The sequence below is a fragment of the Cebus imitator genome, unplaced genomic scaffold (genome assembly GCF_001604975.1).
Source record: "Cebus imitator isolate Cc_AM_T3 unplaced genomic scaffold, Cebus_imitator-1.0 Scaffold641, whole genome shotgun sequence".
Classification (NCBI taxonomy): domain Eukaryota; kingdom Metazoa; phylum Chordata; class Mammalia; order Primates; family Cebidae; genus Cebus; species Cebus imitator.
In genome coordinates, this window is record NW_016107956.1 from 262,202 (window position 1) to 283,684 (window position 21,483).

The 21,483-nt window shown below is 44.4% G+C and overlaps 1 protein-coding gene across 3 annotated transcripts; it reads left to right on the forward strand.

The window, feature by feature from the left end:
* The first annotated feature begins 480 nt into the window (after positions 1-480).
* Positions 481-19,637, forward strand: LAYN (layilin). Of its 3 annotated transcripts, XM_037734606.1 has the most exons (8): positions 891-1,123; positions 1,777-1,800; positions 4,105-4,402; positions 9,945-10,102; positions 14,643-14,675; positions 15,396-15,479; positions 16,270-16,367; positions 18,766-19,637. In XM_037734606.1, the coding sequence occupies exons 1-8, from the start codon at positions 1,039-1,041 to the stop codon at positions 19,129-19,131; spliced, it is 1,146 nt and encodes a 381-aa protein (XP_037590534.1). In that variant the 5' UTR covers positions 891-1,038; the 3' UTR covers positions 19,132-19,637. The 3 variants fall into 3 exon arrangements, with proteins under 3 accessions (XP_017373198.1, XP_037590534.1, XP_017373196.1); XM_017517709.2 differs by lacking the exons at positions 891-1,123; positions 1,777-1,800 and adding an exon at positions 481-613; XM_017517707.2 differs by lacking the exon at positions 1,777-1,800 and having other exon boundaries at positions 915-1,123.
* The last annotated feature ends 1,846 nt before the right edge of the window (positions 19,638-21,483 follow it).

Sequence of the window (21,483 nt, forward strand, 5' to 3'; positions counted from 1 at the left end):
GGGGCTTCTGCTATGCTTCACAGCAGCACGGTGTGGCAGAAAAGGCAGAAACATCCAACTTCTGCTACTTAGTACCTTAATCTTTGGACAGGTGGCTCACTCTATTACTTGACTATACTTAAAAGCATTTTGTTTATGAAACGAAAGTGAAACACACCTACTTTGGGAGTTTACAAGAGGAAGCACACATTGAGGGTTGGGAAAGCTTTTCCTGAGATAATAGTTTGATTCTTTCCTCGGGGGTTGGCAAGGCTGAACTCCCTAACTATGACCCTCACCTCCCAACATATTTCCTGCAAAAGCCAGAATCATTTCCTTCCTGGGGTCTGGGACACCTTTTGGCGTCTGGTGGAAGCTCTCCGTTCCGCCGGGAGGACTCCAACTCAGCCGCGTTCTTTGGACGCCACCCGCGCGGTGTCCCATAACTTTCCCGGCCAGTGGGCACACTGCCTGGGCGAGTATTTGCTCTCTAATCGACCATTCCTTGCTCAGGTGTCGCCCTTCGTGCCGGGACTGCGGCCTGCTGAGCCCCAGGTCGGAATCCACGCCTCGCCTCGCCCTCCGGCCTGCACCCGCACAGCTGGTGAACTTGGCTAAGGTCCGGGGAACGGAGGTGAGATGTGGCGCTAGTTTTAGGCACACTGTACTCGTCCACAGATTGCAGAGGAGCCGGACTGGAGGATTCCTTTGCCTCAGGCAAACGCGTGATCTCCCAGGGAAGCTCGGAGGGGGGCGGGGAGCTGGCCCACTCTGCGACTCGCTCCCCTCCGGCTGGCCGAGTGTCTGGGGCTGGCGCCAAGCTCACTGGACGAGGCTGTCGGGGGCGGGACGGCCAGCTGGGCTGCCCTCCCCGCAGTGACGTCCCACGGGGCGGAGGGGCGACCGACTGACTCCGAGCGCTCCCCCCTCCTCTCGTGCGGTCCGTGGGTCCTCGGGTGATGCTGCTGCCGCGGTTGCAGTGGTCGCGCACGCCGCCGCCCGCCAGCCCCCTCCAACGCCGTAGCGCCGGGGTGTCGGAGGGCGCACCCGAGTCGGGCCATGCGGCCGGGAACGGCGCTGCGGGCCTTGGTGCTGGCGGTGCTGCTGGTGGGGCTGCGGGCCGCGACAGGTCGCCTGCTGAGCGGTGAGTGCGCGCGCTGGGGCAGGGGTAGGTGCCGGGGCGGGGGCGGGGGCGGGGGCTGGTGCCTGGGCGGCCTCGGCCAATGCACTCACTGCACCCCAGTTGTTGCTGACCCTCTTCTGGGCCGCCACGCTTGGAACTAGGGAGACGTCCCATGCCCCACTCCCAGACGCAGCCCTCCGGAGTCTCCAGCTTCCAGGGAGCAGTCGCACGGCGTGGGAGACCCGCGCCAGTTCCCGGGGCCGCCCAGTTCCCTGCGAGTCCTGGAACGCTCGAAGCCAGTTCCCGGCCCAGAGTTACGGGGTTAGGTTGGAGGATGTAGGAGAGGTGGGGCAGTGGGCAAACCTGCCTCAGTGGGTGCCTCTTCGGCCCGCTCCTTTACATGCATCGAGGTAGTCCCTGGGACCATCCCTGCAGGGGAGGCTTGCCAGCTGACTGCTGCCTACCTCGGGCTTGGGGAGGCTGCGGCAGAGACGGCGGGGTAGGGATGCTGGGTCCGGTACTCCTCGTGTCTGCTAGTGGGGAGGATTGCCGGGTCCAGCGCCTGGAATGAGAGCGCTTGGAGATCGGGAAAGAACTCCAGTTAGGGTGGGACGAGACTCGCCTGACTCCGGGGAATGACTCTCTGCTTCCTTCCTCCTGTTGTGTCACTGCAGCCTCGGATTTGGACCTCAGAGGAGGTACAGTGCTCTGCCCTCTGGGCTCTTTCAGTTGTTCTGCAAGTCGAGGGGAGAACATCCGTGCCCTTTCCTTGGGTCCCCTTTCTGGGTGCCAACAGGTTGACCAAATGGGACAGAAAAGACAGGGAACCTCCTCCCAATTTAAAGAATGGAAAGTTGGTTTCAGGATAGGGGAGGGGCGCGGGGCAGCAAAAGAGGTAGGAAACTGAATTGAGCTGCTTGGGTTAGGGCTGCATGGGCTGAGTTCATGGTCGCGGGGAACAGAAGGCCCTTCAACCCTTCCTCTTCCTGCAAACGAGAATAGAAAGACACTTCCTGAAGGCAGGGGAACCAGACAGTCCCGCGGGCCTCCTTCCAGCTCTGACTGTCTCTGGCACTCACCCGCTGACTTGGGATGTGTGGCCAGCCTGAACCATACAGGAAGCTCGCTTAAGGTGTTCTGTTTCCCTTGACAACCCAATGTGGAAAGTGGGGATTGTCAGGAAGTTCCATTCCGGCTTGTTGTGCTGGTGTTTCTGGGGGCTCATTTGCCTTTCTTCTGCAACCCAATTTGGAGCCAGCTTTGAGGAATCGCCAGAGTGCCTGGCCCAGCCCCCTTCCCCGGAGTAGGGGACGGGATGGGCATCCCCGCCTCAGCCTCTCTGAAGGCCTTGTTATAAGCAGGTCTGGCTTTTAAGCCGTCCTAATGTGGTGCTGGGCCAGTCTAGTTAGAGTTTCTCTATTAGCAGCAATAGCCAAAGAATGACAGGAAAAGGGAGATGTGGAACTCTTATAACTTGTTGCTCATTGAGAATTTCTTTATGAAAGTGATGAGAGAAGAAAGAAAATGAAGACTCACTGGAGCTTTCTGGGTAACCTGTATGTGCTCTTTCCCCTTTACCACTAACAACGTAGTTGTCATTGTCGCTCTGTGGCCTCTTGCCCTGTATGCTGGCCAGTGTTGGGAATAATGAATGCTCTCTGGCTCCCTGCACAGCTGCAAAACAAGTTGGGAAAATGGGAACATTCCAGAAATTCTGGGAGGAGGTTCCCAAACCAAAATCTTTTACCCCTGGCACTGTGGCAGCATTTCACACCCACAGCCCACAATTTGGCTGTCTCATTGCAGGGGACTACTCCCCGTGTTGATATGTGGTTTTCACTTTTTTGAATCCAGGAACATATGCTGTGTCTTCCTGTGGACTAGGAAGTAGCTTTTGCTCCTGTATTCCCAGCACCCTGCACGGTGCCAGGCACAGAGTGTACACTCATAAATGGTGATTGAATAAAAGGAGCGATGAGGCTAATGTCTCTGTTGCAGCAAGGCTTCAGTCACACAGACACAAGCCAGAGCAGTGTGTACTGTGAGCGATTTGTTATTGGCTCCTCAGTAAAATCTTATTTGTTTGTCTGAGATGATCTTCAGCCCGTCAGGGGACAGTCTGATAAGACATATTACACCGTCTCCCAGTAAAACATGACCCTGGGCTGCAGTGGGGAGCCAGCATTATAGTTCACTGGTCTAGCATGGTTTTGTAATTAGATCTGGGCTTAACACCGGTGATGCTGCTGATCACTGTGTGATCTTGGCCAAATTACTTAACTTCTCTGAGCCCCAGTTTTCTCATTTGTAAAATGAGCCATAAACAGTATGTACATCAGGGGACTATGATGAGGGGTTACATGAGATAAAGTACGGAAGTAAATGTTAAGCCCTTACCATAGTTCGTGGCACATAGTAAGAGTTCAGTAAACCTTAACTGTTGTCTTCAGATCAGGGGGCTGACTGTTAGTGGCAGAAAACCCCTTGGATCTGATGCTGTTAGCTTCTGCTTACACCAGAGGCTGGGCACTCTCAGTTCTGCTGCACAGGCAGAGGGTTCCAGAGTGGAGGAGCCCATTCCTGACTTCAGAAAGCCTCTCTTACCTTAAAGAACCACCAGAGACACCCCACTTTAAGCCACATTATCCCCTGAGACTCCGTAATAAAAGTGTTATTTGCATGCCTTTCTGTGAAACCGTAAATCTTCATCTACTTCTCTTCTAAAGGATAGTCAAAATAAAACATCCTCTTTTTAAGATTCTGTAATGGAACAAACAAAACATGATGTCCCTACACAATAAAGACATCAGAGTTTAAATCACTACGTCTCCATGCTGGAAGGAGTATTAATTTGCACTGAGAACCCTAACTGACATGATAACAGTCCACTGATGAGTAAACAAAATTCCTACCCAGGGATCCTTCCTTCAGATGCCTCCATGCATCCTTGCCCCGGTACACTTTTTGAGACACTGAAATAGGTTGGCTTCTTTTTTCTCTAGGACAGCAAGTCTGCCGGGGAGGGACACAGAGGCCTTGTTATAAAGTCATTTACTTCCATGATACTTCTCGAAGACTGAACTTTGAGGAAGCCAAAGAAGCCTGCAGGAGGGATGGAGGCCAGCTAGTCAGCATTGAGTCTGAAGATGAACAGAAACTGATAGAAAAGTTCATTGAAAACCTCATGGCATCTGATGGTGACTTCTGGATTGGGCTCAGGAGGCGTGAGGAGAAACAAAGCAATAGCACAGCCTGCCAGGACCTTTATGCTTGGACTGATGGCAGCACATCACAATTTAGGTAAGCGTGTGGAACCCATAGCGGCTGACTCACTTGACATAACGTAAAAAAGAGGCAGGCTGGATCCACAGTGCCAGATCAGTGGGGAATAGAAGACCAACCAGGCAGGCCTCTGAAGGGGAAGTAGCAGCAGAATAACTGTTGACCAAAGCAGTCAGTGCAGGTGGTGAACTCAGCCTTGATTTGTGCCCAACTGGTGTCTAAGGAGCTCTGTTCAGGTGAGCACAGCCCAGCAGCCATGTTTCAACAGCATACAATGCTTGAAGCCAGTGGCTATCTGGCCTTTTGGACCAGAACCTCATTGAGAGACTGAAGATCCATGGGGCTATGACTCGGGGTAGGACTCCAGTCCACAGGGAATTGTAATAATGGGCAAGAAATCAGAGCCAAGATGTATCTCTGTGGATTGGCCAAGAGTGGGACCTCAGAAAGGCTGCAGTGTGTAGGGACCTGCTAAACGCACAGCATCAAGACTCACTTATACCCCACCCTGGCAGCATGACATTGCCCTCTTCTCTCCCTAAGAAATGCAGTGACATAGACAAACATCTAAAAAATATCAAAATTAAGAGACAGGCATGAGACTGGGAGAATGTGTGTAACAAATCCAACAAAGAGTTAATATCTTTTTAAGATAAAGGGTTTATGTGTCAATAAAATACTAAGACCCCAAAACATAAAGAGACAAAAGACCTGAGCAGACAGTTTATAAAATAGAAAATCTAATGGTAAACAATCATATGGGGAACAGTCTAAACTCATCAAAAGAATGATGATTTTAAAATATATTTTTCAGTAATTAGCTACTATGTACCCCTCAAAATTTTAAAAATTAAATATATATATATATATATATATATATATATATATATATATTTACCTATTATATTTAAGGCAGCACACCAGCATGTATCTTAGTGCACCCATTATGCTGCGCAGGTGCACATCTTCATGTAAGTTCTAGGAGTAGCTCCTCCAGGATTCTCGTGAGCCTCTCTTCCTGGGAGAAACTTTAGAAAGGAGGGCTAGTAGGATGAACTACACTTGCCATCACTGCAACTGGTCCCAGGGCCACAAATGGTACTTACTGACCTCCCTACTCTACTGGCCAGTCCATATTCCCTCGCCCTCTGCTGGTCTCAACGGTTGACCTTGTGGCATAATCCACATCCTCGTATCTGAAGAATCTGAGGCCCTAGTCACCTTGCCCTTATCATGCTAGAGTTGATGCACTTTTCCATTGACCGGCAAAATTGGGCAAGTGAATTCCAAGAGGTATCTGAATAGATAATTCCTTGTCCATAATATGTCCACATATTATCTATTCAGTTATCTATTTGGTTATCTATCACCTCCTGATGGTTAAGGTCACTTACCTCTTGCCAGAACAATGGCATCACTTTTTGCCTGCTAGTCCCTGGACACAAGGATCCCAGAGTGTCCAAGTGGCAATGATAACTCATAATTTACTAAGATTCTTGTATCTTCTGACAGAAGTATTCCCCTGTGGGAACCAAGACCTCTAAACTTCCAGAAGCCAGTGTTGCAGAGACAAGAAGCACAATGTCCTAAGTGAGTCACTGCCAGTGATGCTAAAGCGAGGCTGCTCCTGCTTCCACCCCTTGGCTCCCAGGCCCATGTATTCTTATTCTTGGGAACAGAGGACTGTATAAAGGGCACTTGAATGATTGCCCCTTTCAGAAGTCCAGTGTAGTCAACTTGCCACCAAGTGCCACATTGGTGTCCTCAAGTGTTGGTGCTGTGTCAGAGACTTAGCATTGGTTTCTGTTGCTGGAAGTTGAACATTCAGCAGTAGCAATAACTAGATTAGCCCTAGTGAGTGAGGGCCAATCTGTTGAGCCCATGCATAGCTTTCATCTCTGCCGCTACCTGTTAGTATCTATTGTACTAGCACTGGGGTGGCTGACGACAGGCAGGCTGGCATTACCTAGCCGAATTATTTTGTCTCCCTGGTTGTTCAGTCCCTCTTCTACAGTAGATATTCCCTGGTGGTCTTTAACATCTAATGGAAAGAGTTGCATATTTTATGTCCACTTCTCTTTGTATATTCACATCCCTCTATCCAAAACTTCCTAGTCCCCAATCTTCTGGTCTATTTCCATGTAGACTCTTGATCAGCTGGGCATGCCGTTTACCTTACCCCTGAGTTTTTATATATTCTAATCTCCAATAGTTTCCCTTTCCTTACAAAGTAATTAACTAGATGTACTTGGGAGGATGTTCCCTTACTGCTTTCAAGGCCACCTCAGTGGGACTGCAGTGCAGCTGCTTTCCATTTCACTGTGTACTCTCATACTTAGCTGACCTATCCTTGAACCAGGCTCAGGCTGCCTGTATCAGCTAGTCAAAAGGGATTCCTCCACGCAATCACAGGTGTGAGCTAAGGAAGAGGCCCTGGTCCAACAGTCGCAGATGTCGTGGAAGTCTGCTTTACCTGCTCCTACAGTACTCTTTGGTCTTGGATATACCTCTCCCAGATAGATTCCGGGCTTGCCCAATCTCTAATTAGGTGTGTCTGACAGTACCTCGCTCATGATGGGCAGATTGTGCTACGTGGTCTCTGGTGCTCCTTGCCTAGTAGCCAGCCAGGAATTGTTTCTCAAAAGGTGACTAATTTTCAGCTGCAGATGGTATGGCCTTGCTTCAGACTCCTAGGGGTCTGCATTGTGATTCTCTCGTTGAGACTTGTTGCAAACTCTATATGGCATTATTTGCCAGGAACTGTTTCTCAAAAGGTGACTAATTTTCAGCTACAGATGGCATGGCCTTGCTTCAAAATCCTAAGCATCTGCATTATTACTCTCTCATTGAGGCTTGTAGCAAACTCGGTGTGGCAGTATTTTTCCCACCACTGACATCTCTAATAATAGGATCTGCTGCATCATACGGCCCAAGTGGCAAATCTGCTTGCACACAGCCTACACCCAATTCAGAGTTCTTTTCTGCTATGAATCCTACTCAAAAATGGCCATCTTTCATGTCACCTGATTTATGGGCCAGAGCAGTATTCCAAGCTGTGAAATATGCTGCCCCTGGAGCCCAAAGAGACCTACCAAGTGCTATGCTTCAGGCTTCAAATTACTGCAAGATGTAACAGTTTGTTCTTTAATTTGAAAGGGATGTTCTGGTATTCCCTAGATCACTAGACACCCACACATTTTATTGAAGTAATGGGCTCCTGAATCTTCATAAGATTTATCTCCAATCCTCTGGAGTACATAAGTAAGTCTTATCAAAACATCCAATGTACTAACCACTCTCACTCATCTGTTCCAATTAGCATGATGTCAGCAATACAGTAGGCCAGCATGATTTTCTGCAAGATGTCTAGGAAATCCAGATCTCTTTACACCATATTATAACAGAGGATGGGAAAAAAATAACATAACCTTTAGTCAGGATCATAGTATATACTATGGTCCATTCCAACAGTTTCAGATTATCTTTCTGATACAGAAGGAAATGAATGTGTTCACCAGATCTGTGTACTAGGTACCCAAGGGCATGTTAACCTGCTCTAGCAAAGACACCATATATGGCACGGGCAGCTGCAATTGGGCTTCCACTTGGTTGAGTTTGTGCTACTCTATTATCACCTTCAGGATCTTCCTGGTATTTTCAGGAGTGAGACTAGTGAATTAACTAGAAACATAACGGGAAACACCACTCTTGCATTCTCTGGGTCTTTAAGGATGACACTACTTCCTGCCGTCTTTCCCTGGATAAGATATTGTTGTTGATTTATTGTCATGGCAGGGGTGGGGAGGAATGCAGATTCAAAGGCTTCCCCACTTGACATTCTCCTCTGTGATAGCTCTTGCCCCACAGGTAAGTAGACCAAGAGATGACGCAGCTTAACCTGCCCATCATAGGCCAAGTAACCAATGCCGAACTGTACCAACTATCAAATGTCTATTCAATTCATACATTTGGGGACCTGGGAATGATGACTGGCTGGATGCCACTATGAGCTGGTCCTGGGCCAGATCTCTATTTAATACCTGTCCCCAGTATGCTCCCACTCTAATGGGTAGCTTTGAGGACATTATAGTTCTGAGTATTAATGTCAACTTGCACCCTGTGTCCAACAGCTCTAGTAATATTTGGATATTCCCTCTTCCCCAGTGTATGGTTACTTGAGTAAATAGCCATGGGTCCCTTTAGGGGAAAAATGGGAAATTATTACCATGTGCACCTGCCATGGTGTTGCAGGGTCCTTCTTACTGGAAACCTGGCACCTCTATCAGTGAGTTCTGGGTCTGAAAATTGGCTCAAGTACAGAAATTATATGCCAAACATAATATTCAACCTATAAGACAAACTAATGTAAAGCCATAAGGCCAGTGGGGAGGAGAACAAGGCAAGTCAGGGTAGGAGGCCCAACAGGGCTGAAATCTGGACTGGAGATAACTAATGAGGTGGCCCCAGCTGTCCAAGCATGGTGTTTAAGGAGTGTTTATTGTAAGCCAAGCTATTTTCCAGGAAATTCAATCCAGTGGGTGCAGCAAAGGATCTTCCTTCTATAGACAGTAACAAAGGCCTCAAGCAGAGTCTTACTGTGGTGTGACAGAGAAAACTGCCTTTTAGCTGTCTCTTTCTTGCAGAGGGCTCTGACAAGAGCTAGGCAGAGCAGCATTGCCTGCTCTGAGCATCAGGGAAAGATCTGAGCCCCAGAAAGAAAACAGCTCAGGTGACTAACCAGGCAGACTACAAAGCCCAGCCCTGAGTCAACACATGGGGTGAATACTCACAGATGTAAACTCTCCATAGGATCCAAGACTTTAACCTGGCACCCACACATCCAAGTGGGTGGCAGCACCATTTAATTTCAAGTGCCACTGGATAGTAGTGTAAGGTTGCTAATGCACCCATCTGGGGGGCTAGGGAGACAAAGACGAGACATCTGGAGGTGGAGGCTGAGGGGCTCATCAGCCTGACCAAGTGGAAACGGCTTAAAAACTGAAAAAGACCACATGGTCCTTTTGCTTTTGTCCCCACCCCTTCACCTGTTTTGACAGCCTCTATGTTTTGGAATGTCTTGCTCATGTGCTTGAATTTCTTATCTACTTCCCAAGGCTGAGTTTGGTGGCTATTGAAAGGCAAGGAGAGATTAGAGCAGGGCAAGCTCTGGATGAGGTAAGTCATGTCTCTTCTTAGTGCATCTGAGATCTAAAAAAAAGGACAAACAAACCCAATTAGCAAAAAGCAAGAAAGAAACAGGATCGTCCAGCCTACCCCTGCTAGCTGCTTTTTCTCATAATTACTTTGCAGACATATATAGTGACATGTTCCTCCCTGCAAAGAGGTTGTGGCAAATGTCAGCTGATTGATTGTGATGTCCATATGAGAATGCCTGTGGTTCTACTTATTGGCAGTACTTCAATTCCTCCCTCTCTCTGTATCATGTTCTAAGGCAGAATCTTATGTTTATGGCTCAGTGGGACTTGATGGGAAAATAAAGGCTTTGAAGTCTTAGGAGACCCTCCTCCAATTGCCTCCACTGCTGATCCCTTTCCTACAGGAACTGGTATGTGGATGAGCCGTCTTGCGGCAGCGAGGTCTGCGTGGTCATGTACCATCAGCCATCAGCACCCGCCGGTATCGGAGGCCCCTACATGTTCCAGTGGAATGATGACCGATGCAACATGAAGAACAATTTCATTTGCAAATATTCTGATGGTAACGCATCCTCTCCCAAGCTATGCGGCTGAATTCTCAACCTCTCTCATTTCATGAGCAGCTGCTAATACCAAGAATTTGTCATGTGGTCTCTGAGAAAGCTTATTGCAAATGCCAGCAACATAAAACCTTAGGAGTTCTTGTAAAGGGCAATGTAATAACAATTCCTCACTGAGGAGTAATCCCAGCAAAGGAAAAGTTATCAGATGTTAAGAGAATGGATGAGAAAAAGAAAAGGTCTAATTTATGTGGGATAAAGCAAGCCTTACAAGAACGTCAAGAAATAAAAAAGCCCTCTAAGTGGACACCACAAATGATTACTCTTTCCACATGTGAGGTTGGCTGTAGGGGCTTAGAATAAGCTAGCCATTGCTCCTACAAGTCTTCTAACAGCCCTGTGAGATTATTTTCTGGGCCTTTAAGGAAGCAGGATACATAGGTAAATGATAAAGTATACCAACTGAAATTTCACTGGGCAAAGATAGTAGGTACTTTGATGAGCAGATTTAAATTCCCAGACCACCCTGTATATAATGCCTTGCAAATTCAACTTACATTTGCTTTCAGATCTGTTCGGGTTTTAAACTGGCTACAAGCCTGTAGTTTCACCATACTGGGGTTTCCGAGACTTCTCCATTATAACTGACATATTTGAACTTGAACTGATTCTTAATCTGCTCCTGAAGTTCCTCACCTCCCTGATGCCAACAGCTTAACCCCAGTTCTTCATTCTTTCTTGATAGGAGTAGAGTGACTTGTTAGTTATATCTAGTTTGGGACTAAGTAATCCTGTCATTTTAAAATTGTTTGAATTGGGCTGTGGTTTGGTGGCAGTTTTTGCTGCCAAAAGATGTTTTTCTCTCTTTTTATCCTCTCGGATGAATTATTCTCTCCAGTGACCTGGCCCTCCCGACCATACAGCATTGTCTCAGGCAGGGAGATTGCAAAGACCTAGGCTGACTTAGCAAGTCACCCTTATAAACCGGTGAAAGCAAAGCACTCATCACAAACTGGCTTTCCATCACTTTTGTTAATTATACTCTATTATTAATAGCTCCATGGTTTAAAATTTTGCACTTCCTTTAACAGTTTTTGAAATGTGAGATTTTGAAATTTGCTTTAATATCCTTTTATTTTTGGACTTGGCACTTTAAAAAAATCATATTCTTCATTACTTTTGCTATTGCCTGTATTAGTTACACTGAGTGCGGCAGGAAAAAGATGGCACACACAAAGGGTTTAATGAAGAGAGTGTAATAAAAAGGACATTTGCTGAGGTGTAGGCAAAGAACAGAGATGGTAAAATATCCAGGGACTAGCTACAGTGGGAAACTGTTTCTCCCAGGCCTAAAGGAGTAAAAGGAGGGAATGGTTTTAGCAGAACCCAGGAAAATCTTGGGGTCATGAAGGAGGACCCACCTAACAGGAGCCATTACCACAAAATGCAGCTACTATCAAACCATGCTGACATGGGATGGCGGCGTGGGGAATAAATACTGAGACCTCTCTTTCCTCCTTTCCTCTGATCTTCTGCCATTGTCTCTCATTGCCTAAGTCCAATTAGAGACCAAAGGACAAGGGAACAAGGATGCCCATTGAAACAGTTTATAGAGCTCAACCTCCCAAGGCACAGAGAAGGACAAAGAATGGATCCAACAGAGGGAGGTGGGCACATGGAGAAAAACTAACACACTGCCTGTATGTGGCTGCCCATGCCCAGAACAGTTCACACACTTTAGCATGCCGAAAGAGGATCAGTGTGACCAGACCCTTGCCAACCTGTCCAGTTCAATTCTCACCACTCTAACTCCTTCCCCATGCTTTTCCAACACCTTTGTACCAAATGGAATCCCCCAAGAGCTCTTAATTGCTGTTTCCTGTGCTTAAAACACCCCTTTCCCAGCCAATTCATTCTCACCTTTGGGCTTCAAATCAGACAACACCTTCTCTCCTAACAACTCCTAAGTGCAACCGGTGATCCTGGGTTTGATCCTGGTCCATGATGTGATGATTTTATATAAATGGCATTATCAGGAAAATTAGTAGAATCTGAATAAGGTCAGTAGATTAGAAAATAGTATTATATCAATGTTGATGTCTTGGTTTTGATCATTGTACTGCGGTTATATATGTTAAGGCCCCTCTCCCTTTGTAAATATGGATGAAAGTCTGTAGTAGTAAAGGGGCACCATGTTGGCAACTTGTTTGCAGGAACAAAGTTATACATGTGTTTGTGTGTGTGTGTGTGCATGTGTGTGTGCATGTATGCACACACACACATAAACACAAGTGTATGTGACACAAAGAGAGGCAGACAGAAAGAGAAGAGAGAGGGAGAATAATTAAGTAAATCAAATGTGATAAAATGATAAGGTGAAGGGTATGGGATAATTCTTTGTGCTATTCTTGAAAATTTTCATAAATCTGAAAATATTTCAAAATAAGACATTAAAAAAGCAACTTCCTTTGGAAAGCCTTCCACGGCCCCTCAAAGCTAGATTTGATGTCCCTCCTATAAGGATCATAGCGCCTCACACGCACAGTACTTTAACTGCCTATTTACAAGGCTATCCCCTCCACTACATGATTGGCATGAAGTCTGGAAACTTAACCTGTTTAACCACTTGGTGTGTTAGGGAAGCTCACATTTGTGGTTCCAGCAGGAGGGCACATCATCCCATTATGTCAGAGTGGCAAGAAACTGGGTGAATGATAATATATAAAACTAGATTTGAGAATATAATCATGTAGAATAGGTGGCATGCTAGCGATATCTGAACACTTGCTTACTTCTGGGGTATGCTAAAGGCACAGGCATCTTCAGCGAAAATCAGAAACAAATCATGAGTCAACACAGATGCACATGCAGGGATTGATGGGAATGCTGCATTGATGTGCTGTGTTTAATTTTGCACTGTGAAGTATGGAGGGACAACAGTATGAAAAGATCGTGTATTGAATAGATCATATTACATATGCCAGTGTAATGTTACAAAATCAATGTTCATTAATATTCTCCTGTATTTCCAGATTTTATTGCCATCCTGTGGAATATAAGCTCCTTAGAGGGCTGAGATTTTTTCTCATTTGCTGTTTTATCTCTGCTACCTAGCACAGTTATGTCGCCTTACTATTTTAATTTGAATTTGAATTTATTTGGTTGAAATCCCTTTACAGCTACTTATTAGCTGTGAGATTTAGACAAGTTATTTAATCTCCCTGAATCTTGGTTTCCTCATGTACAAAAGCAGAATAATAATAAGACCACCTCACAAGGCTGTCATTTGGATTAATTGAGTTCATTTTTGTAAAACACTTAGAAGAGACCAGGAACAGTGGCACACGCCTGTAATCCCAGCACTTTGGAAAGCTGAGGCAGGTGAGTCACTTGAGGTTAGGAGTTTGAGACCAGCCTGACCAACATGGTGAAACCCCATCTCTACTTTTAAAAAATGCAAAGTTAGCCAGGTGTTGTGGCACATGCCTGTAATTCCAGCTACTTCGGAGGCTGAGGCAGGAGAATTGCTCGAACCTGGCAAATAGTGGTTGCAGTGAGCCAAAATTGTACCACTGCACTCCAGCCTGGGCAACAGAGTAAGACTCCATCTCAAAAAAAAATAAAAAACAAACAAACAAACAAAAAACACTTAGAACAGTTTCTCTTATATGTTGTATAAGTGGGTTTTTTTAAATAAGTGGGTTTATATCACCTATACATACACACACACAAACACTTATGGGAAGATGACTAAAAGTTTGTGTCCTTTCTGAGTGAAACTTCAGAATGGGCTTGACATCCTGGCCTTAGGATTGTGATTTTTAAGGTCTTTCCATCAAAGACCCTGTCCCTGGGAACACCACAGCATCTGACTGGCATAAGAGGCTCATTGCCAATACAACAGGTGGACATACTCCCAGTCAAAAGCAAAACCATTTTATGTCAGTTGTCTGTTAAATCTGATATTCTCAAGACACTTTGAAATACTGATTTACAGTAACTCAGAGCTCTAGATCACCAGCCTCTGCCTTGGTGCTGGCCACTGATCTGCTGAGCCCCTAAACCACTTCCACTACTTGGAGATCAGCGTTTGTTGCCCTCTAAAACATTCCTACTATAAACTGATAAAATATCTTAGACTGTTTTAAAATAATCCAGGCCAGGAGTGCAAGGGGAGAAATTGAGTAGGCTGTTGTTGAAATTAGATTAGCTATATATCCATAGGAGTTGAAGCTGAGTACACAGGGTATATTACACCAGTCTCTACTTTTTTGTATATTTGGAAATTATCATATTTAAAGGTTTCTAAATACTTTTTGAAAAATAAAAAATGCACTGAAATAAAGCTGGGGAAGGTTAGTCTTTGCACAAAAGTAATTCTTTTGATTTACTAGCCTAGTTAGTTCCTGATATCTGATAACAACCAATAAAGTTTATTGGAGGACTGAATCAGCAAATAAATGGAGACCATGATGTGGCTGATTTCATTCAGATGCCCTGAAAAATTACTTATTATTTTGTTTTTGTTTCTTTCTTCTGCAGAGAAACCAATAGTTCCTTCTACAGAGCCTGAAGGTAAGCCTGTCATTTGAGATTTGAGTCAACTGGGGCTGTTTAATAGCCCCTCTTCACAGATTTAAAGCCATATGTCCTTTCGACCAGATTATTCAACAGAAAAACTGCTGGTATTAACCAGGCAGTTGGACAGGTATACCCACACCCAGCCTTGACAGCTAATTTAGTCATCTCACTTTCTGGTGGTGTCTGTTTCCCTCACAGCTGAAAAGCAACAGTTACAAGTTCCATTTCAGCAACAGTTACAAATTCCATTTCAGCAACAGTTACAAATTCCGTTTCAGCATCAGTTACAAATTCCGTTTCGGCAACAATTACAATTTCTGTTTGGGGTGTTACTTGTCATTATTGACAATATGAAAGGAATAATTTAATGTAATGAGACAAAAAAAAAAATCAGCCAAACTGATCATTCATGTCCTAGAAGTGAGTCATGGGCCCTTCCCCTTGACACTTTGGTATTTTATGTACCTTGATGTCAGCTGCCTGTTGATTGTTTTGGTACTAGATTCTTGACAGCAAATGTCTCACCAAAAAGACAAAGACAAATTAAACCTCTAGGACAACAAATTCAACCCTTTACTTGTCTATGTTTATCGATGGTGCTGGTCAAATCGCTACTGCTTTTTTGCATCCCAATTTGAACATGGTAGGACCTCAAAGCATACTTGAATTAGGATGCCTTTCTCCAAGTTCACAAGTCCATGTGTCTCTCTCCAGGTGAGGCAACAGAGCTGACAACACTTGTACTTCTAGGAGAAACACAGGAAGAAGATGCCAAAAAAACATTTAAGGAAAGTAGAGGTCTGTACAAAACTCTCCTGGGAAAGATGAATAATGAGACTCCCTTGATCACAAATTACCCATGGATTAATTCCCTACTTTGTTCTTTCCCTCAGCTACCTAATAGAATAGACAGGGCATGTGTGACTTTGCAAAAGCTGTACTAAGTGCTAGGTTTCATCAATGAAATATGCAAATAGAACTATCCTAAGATGACTGGAGTGACCAGACAGGAGGTGAAAATTTTGCATGAAGACAGAGACTTGGAAGCCACTCAGAGGTCAGGCGGGGTGAGGTGGAGTGAGGGCTGAGAGAGAAAATGTAGAGGAATAAGAGCAGAAAGACCCAAGCTGTGATGCATAATATCCATGATTAATATTCATCAACACTGCCTCAACGGCCCCTGCTTTACTAAAGGAGGACAAAAAAAGAGGGACTCCTTTTTCTCTGAAAAAAAAAAAAAAAAAAGAGGCTTAATTAACAAAAGTATGCTTCTGATATTTGCAAGAGACCCACAAATTTAAACTGATTTTCATTATTACTTAGGGTAATAGGACGGATAGAAAATTCTCATTTGTTGAAATCAGAAGACTCTGCTAATTGGCTAGATGTGTCTCAATCACCTAGGAACAAGCTCTTTGGAATACTCTCTTGATTAGGCTTTTTTGTTTTGTTTTTTTATTTTTTAATTTCAATAGATTTGGGGGTACAAGTGGTTTTTGATTATTATGTTTTTTTAAGCCTGTTTTGAAGCACAGAAAAACAAAACAAAAAACAACCAGTGCTGATCATGTGCTTTCCTTCTTTTCAGAAGCTGCCTGGAATCTCGCCTCTATCCTAATCCCCGGCATTCCCCTTCTCCTCCTCCTTGTGGTCACCACAGTTGTGTGTTGGGTTTGGATCTGTAGAAGAAGGCAAGTAAAACTTTCACTGTGTAAATCTTTGCATCTTCTGCCCTCTTTGAGATGTGGATATTGCCCTGTTTACTTCATTAAAAGCCATGGTAGCACCAAGAGTGTCACCACTGCAGATCTGAGAGTAGATTCTCTAACAAACCAGGGCATTCAGAAGTACTGGGCATTTGTGCTTAGTTGTGATTAAGAGAGCGATCCTACATGCTTTACTGTGTGCATATGGAAGATTTTAAAACAACTTACTTGAAGGATGAAATTGCATTATTCACCTCCTGTGCACCCCACATGTCACCCAGCAAAAATGCTCTCATGAATGTATGCCCTTGCTCTGAAAATGTTTGTGGACTGAGTAAAGAAATGAATAGTGAGCCACATGAAAAATGACTGTTGCAAAGCATTCTGCTAAACATCTGAAACTAAACCACTTAATTCAAAATGAAAGAGCCAAATTCCTTTTAATTGACTTTTCTTTTAATTCAGTACACAAGTATAGAGTGCTATAAAATAGCTACATTAGGTGGCATCAATAATATCTGTATATGGTCAGGATCATGTGCCACATTTTTTTTTTTTTTTTTTTGGTACGGAAAGCTCTTCTTAGTTACCTTTTTATTCTCCATCATCATGGTATATGGCGAAGATGCCTAGTATTCCCATTTTACAACTCAAAAACTAAGGCCCAATTTAAGATTTGACTCCTTTTAAAGACCAATTTGAGATGAATTAGTAAGATTCCAAAGTAAAATCTATTTCAGTTAACTGTAACTTCCATATAGGATTATTGTAAGGATTAAGGCAGTTAATGCTTGCAGAATAGGCATATGCTAAGCACTTAAAAATGATAGCTATTATTGGGATTATTTTATTAGTTATTTCCTTTGAATCTAAAAGTAGAATTTAGTTCAAAAAATTACAAGTATATTTTCCAACTGCTTCCTCTGCATTTGGTTCTTGATTTCCCTTCCTGACCATCTATTCTGCACTTCACCAGGATTTGGGAATTGTGACTCTAAAGCTTGGGTGCCTGTCTATCCCAAGGGTTTTTGGGCCCAGACCCCTGCAGCAGACTGGTGAAGCCTAGGGACTCCCTCCAGAACAATATTTTATTTACTATTATATATATATATGTACTTTTTTTTTTTTTTTGAGACAGAGTATTGCCCCGTTACCCAGCCTGGAGTGCAGTGGCACAATCTCTGCCCACTGCAACCTCCACCTCCTTGGTTCAAATGATACTAGTGCCTCAGCTTCTCAAGTAGCTGGGATTACAGGCACATGCCACCACGCCTGGCTAATTTTGTATTTTTAGTAGAGATGGGTTTCACCATGTGGGCCTGACCTCAGGTGATCTGCCCACCTCAGCCCCACTAAGTGCTAAGATTACAGGCAAGAGCCACCGCACCTGGCCCAGAACAATATTTTAAAAGCATAAAATACAATACATTGGGTTTCAAAGAGAGCAATCATACTGTTATATAGTTTAGAAAAATATTTCCAAAAATGGATAGTGATTAGTAATGCATGTACTCTTTTATTAACATGTCTTTATTTAGTGCTGGGTATAATCATTATAATTGTGAAATAGAGATAAAGGTAAAATATTTCAGGACATCTATAACTGTGATATGAAAATATAATTTCTAGTAGTGATCAAGTCAAAGATATTATTAATTCTACTCTGTTTTATTGCTTACATTCATAATGGAAGGACATGCTAAATTTCACTTATGGATGAGTTGAGTTTTTTGTTGTTTGGTTTTTTGTTTTTGTTTTTGTTTTTGTTTTTTTGAGGCAGGGTCTCACTCTGTCACTCAGGCTGGAGTGCGGTGGTACCATCACGGCTCACTGCAGCCTTGACCTGCCAGGTTATCCTCCCACCTCAGCCTCCCAAGTAGCTGAGACTACAGGTGTGCACCACCATGCCTGTTTAATTTTTGTATCTTTTGTAGGGATGGGGTTTTACCAAGTTGCCCAGGCTGGTCTCGAACTCCTGTGCTCAAGTGATCCAGCTGCCTCAGCCTCCCCAAGTGTTAGGATTATAGGCATGAGCCACAGTGCCCAGCTGAGTTTTTGTTTGTTTGTTTGTTTGTTTTATAATGTGATATTTTTTTCCTATTCAGTTCTATCCCTGGACCCTCCAGGGACTCGAGGGACCCCAGGATAATAACCCTGACCACTCTTGAGCAGCAGTGAATGACAGATACACAATCACTTTGAACATAACGTCTCCCTGGTTGGTTCCCTCCCACCTTGAAGCCCTGGCCTGTAAGTTACATAGGTGAGGTCTGCAGCAGGTGTCTGCCCAGGGCTGCTGCCTCCAGTCTGAACAGGAAGCACAGGGGTATTCTCAATCGCCTGGTCTGAAATACTCAGCCCTTGTTTTCTTTCTTCCTAGAAAACGAGAGCAGCCAGACCCTAGCACAAAGAAGCAACACACCATCTGGCCCTCTCCTCACCAAGAGAATAGCCCGGACCTAGAGGTCTACAATGTCATAAGAAAACAAAGCGAAGCTGACTTGGCTGAGACCCGGCCAGACCTGAAGAATATTTCATTCCGAGTGTGTTCGGGAGAAGCTACTCCCGATGCCGTGTCTTGTGACTATGACAACATGGCTGTGAACCCATCAGAAAGTGGGTTTGTGACTCTGGTGAGCGTGGAGAGTGGATTTGTGACCAATGACATTTATGAGTTCTCCCCAGACCAAACGGGGAGGAGCAAGGAGTCTGGATGGGTGGAAAATGAAATATATGGTTATTAGGACACATAAAAAAACGAATCTGACAAGAATGGAAAAGAAATGACATGCAAAATTCTCTTATTTTCTGTGAGAAAAATATGCAGAAAGTCTATGAACAAGCTTAGATCAGGTCCTGTGGTTGAGCATGTGGCCCCCATGACCTCCTGTTGGACCCCCATGTTTTTGCTGTATCCTTTATCCCAGGCAGTCATCCAGCTCGACCTCATAAGAAGGAACCTTGCCCAGGTCTGACACATAGTAGAGTCTCAATAAATGTCACTTGATTGGTTGTATCTAACTTTTAAGGGACAGTGCTTTACCTGGCAGTAATAAAGATGGGCTGTGGGGCTTGGAAAACTACCTGTACGTTCTGTTTTCCTCGCTTTATACAGCAGCACATATCATCACACAGACAGAAAATACAGAATCTTTTCAAAGCCCACGTATGGTAGCACAGGCTGGCCGGCACATCAGCAATTCTCATATCTGTTTTTTTCAAGGAATAAAATCAAATAAAGAGCAGGAAACAGAGTGTTAGTCTGTGTCTACAGCCCGTCCTCTGCATGTGGCCACAGGGGACCTTTTTTCTTTCTCCTGACATCCAAACTTGGAAATATCTGACTACTTTCAAAACTAAAAGTCAGGCCAGGTATAGTGGCTGATGCCTGTAATCCCAGCACCTTGGGAGGCCAAGGCTGGAGGATAGCTTGAGTCCTGGAGTTCAAGACCTGCCTGGGCAACATGGTAAGACTGACTCTACAAAAAATTTTAACATTAGCAGAACATGGTGGTATGTGTCTGTAGTCCCAGCTACTCAGGAGGCTACAGTAGGGGACTGCTTGAGCCAAGGAGGCTGAGACTGCAGTGAGCTAAGATCACACCACTGCTCTCCAGCATGGGCAACAGAATGAGACCCTATCTCTAAACAAAAAGATTTTTGAAACTAAAATTGAAATTTGAATCTCAGCTTCTAGGCTTATTTTTACTCCCATCCCTTTATACTGCACGTTGTTCTATTTGCATGTTTGTTACTAGAGCATCAATGTAACATTACTAATAATGATGAGAATTCTACCTGTTGTTTACAGACCTCGCTGCTTCAGTTGTGTTTGGTCTCAAATTCAGAAAAAAGCTCCTCAACCCAACATCAATCACATACATGTTGGAAGTCTGAAAGCCATTATTTAAATCACCAGCAACTTCCTTCAATCAGCTTCATAATCTCATATTTTAACCTTTCCTCATTCATCTTATTTTTTAATAGTTAAGCAACTTTGCCTCCCATATGGGGCCCCAACCCCTAGAGTTAACTAGTCTGGATCAAAGCAGTATCAAATGTCATGGATTGTAATCCCTGCCAAATTATCTGCGCTACTGGGAAAGTGCATACAATGGGAAAAAAAGCATCATGTCTCCCTGCTTTGGGAAGTGTGTTTTGTGGTTACATTTCAAGCAAAAACTGAGCACATGGTCCTGAAGGACCAATTCACTGCTCTAAAATGTCCAAGGTCCCATTCTTGCTGCAGACAGCCTGGCTCTGTCATCTACCCTGTATCCTACACTGTGCCGCACAACTCTGGCCCTTATTAAGCTGCAAGCTTCACGAGAGTAGGAGTCTCACCTGCCCGTCAGCATCGTACCTCCCGTAACCCATGGCAGCACCTTGCAGGGTAGGCAATCGATGTCTGTTGAAAGGATGAACAATGCATCTTTTCGGATTAATGTCAAATAGTTTGAGTATTTCAACTTAAAAGTTTGTTTTACACAGTCCCCCTGAGTGGAGGAGGTAACTGAGTCATTGTAATTGGAACGCCTCCTAATAAGGAAGCATAGTAACAAGTAAACAGATGCTGGTGAATTGTGCTAACAACTTACTTTAATTATGTCACTCATGCTTGAACTGAGGACCCACTGTTAATCTGTAAAGGTAGTAAGGTTATCATCAGAGCAGACCCTCAGCATCTTCCCTTCCCTTTTTTCATTAATGTATTGTCTCTTCTGGGACCCACAGATCTCATCTGTGTTTGCACACAGCCAATCTTACCCCACATTTTAATTATTCACTTTCTTTATTTCTCCTCTGGTTTACTGGCCTGAGTTTACCCAACTCCACTTCTATCTCTAATAACTGCACTTCTCTTAGGTAACAAACATTTGCTAAATGTTAAGGGCTTGCCATGTTCCCGTTGAGCTTGAGCTTGTTCATTGAGCTAGCATCACATGGAAATTTAGTAGGCTTGTTTCATCATTGCTATGATGTGAATGTTTGCCTTCTTCAAAACTCAGGTTGGCCAGGCATGGCTGATGCCTGTAATCCCAGCACTTTGGGAGGCTGAGACAGGAGGATTGCTTGAGCCCAGGAGTTCAAGACCA

Coding starts and splice junctions, on each gene's coding strand:
- LAYN (XM_037734606.1), top strand. CDS start 1,039: ATGCGGCCGGGAACGGCGCTGCGGGCCTTGGTGCTGGCGGTGCTGCTG. Junction 14,676..15,395: donor TCCTTCTACAGAGCCTGAAG/GTAAGCCTGTCA, acceptor GTCTCTCTCCAG/GTGAGGCAACAGAGCTGACA. Junction 15,480..16,269: donor AACATTTAAGGAAAGTAGAG/GTCTGTACAAAA, acceptor CCTTCTTTTCAG/AAGCTGCCTGGAATCTCGCC.